The sequence below is a fragment of the Seriola lalandi genome, unplaced genomic scaffold (assembly GCF_002814215.2).
Source record: "Seriola lalandi dorsalis isolate HSWRI2012SDOR001 ecotype SW California unplaced genomic scaffold, Sedor1 jcf7180001965409, whole genome shotgun sequence".
In the NCBI taxonomy this organism is placed as follows: domain Eukaryota; kingdom Metazoa; phylum Chordata; class Actinopteri; order Carangiformes; family Carangidae; genus Seriola; species Seriola lalandi.
The window spans coordinates 1-869 of record NW_019436077.1 but is presented as its reverse complement, the minus strand read 5'-3'; the positions used below and the strand labels follow the sequence as shown (position 1 = coordinate 869).

The 869-nt window shown below is 50.1% G+C and overlaps 1 protein-coding gene across 1 annotated transcript; it reads right to left on the bottom strand.

The window, feature by feature from the left end:
* Positions 1-6: 6 nt before the first annotated feature.
* Positions 7-804, bottom strand: LOC111649929 (DNA replication factor CDC6-like; the record flags this gene model as incomplete). Its single annotated transcript, XM_023399631.2, has 3 exons — positions 7-194; positions 359-537; positions 713-804. Coding segments are annotated over 3 exons (459 nt in total), but the record flags the coding sequence as incomplete, so codon positions are not given.
* Between the last annotated feature and the right edge of the window lie 65 nt (positions 805-869).

Genomic DNA, 869 nt, shown 5'->3' with positions numbered 1-869 from the left:
CTCAACAGTAGAGTCTCAGTAGAGTCTGGTTTGATGTGGAGACGGTGCTGTACCTTGGTGAGTCGAGCCTCTTTGGCTTTCTTCAGAGCGAAGATCCCTCGACTCTCCAGCAGACCGCAGAGCGACAGACACTCGCCCTGACCGACGCCCGACACCTGTCGCTGAGCGCACAGGCGGCTGTAAACCTCGTGCAGCTGAAGCAAAACAGACAAAGTTTATTTACAGTTAATAACAGATCTTTAGATTCACTTTGCAGTTGATCAAAGCTGTTTAATTGGACTTAGTCTCATTTATAATTTTCATCCAATCAGCTAGAACCTTGAATCCACATCCTGCCGTCGGCAGTTCGGAGTCTCACCTTCCCGAGGACGATCTCTTTGCTCTTTCCGTTGCGAATGAGCAGCAGGAGGCAGCAGACGAGCAGCTTCTGCTGCAGGGGGAAACTCTCTCCCTCCGAGCCGCCGCTCTGAGCCGCCATCCGGTCGCCGTACACCTCCGACAGAACCCGCGCAACCTGAGGGAGGCTGACCCGAGACGCTGAAACAACCCGAGGACAAGAAGCGCGTCAGTCAATCAGCTGTTTACACTTAAACATAATCTGTAAATGACTTTAACATCAGCAGGACGATCGCGCTGATGCAGCTCTAAGAGACTCACAACTCAGCGATTAATCTGTCAAGAAGGTTTTCATGGCCGTCGCAGCTTTACTCACCTTTAGTTTCAGCTTTTGAATCGGTCGCTTTCTTTCTCTCGTCCGACTCCACAATCTCCACCGCTCTCCTGGAAAACAAAAACAAAATCCACCTGTTTAACACGATGTGGTCTGATCAGATCTATGGAGGTAATTCATGTTTCAGATCTCTGTGTCT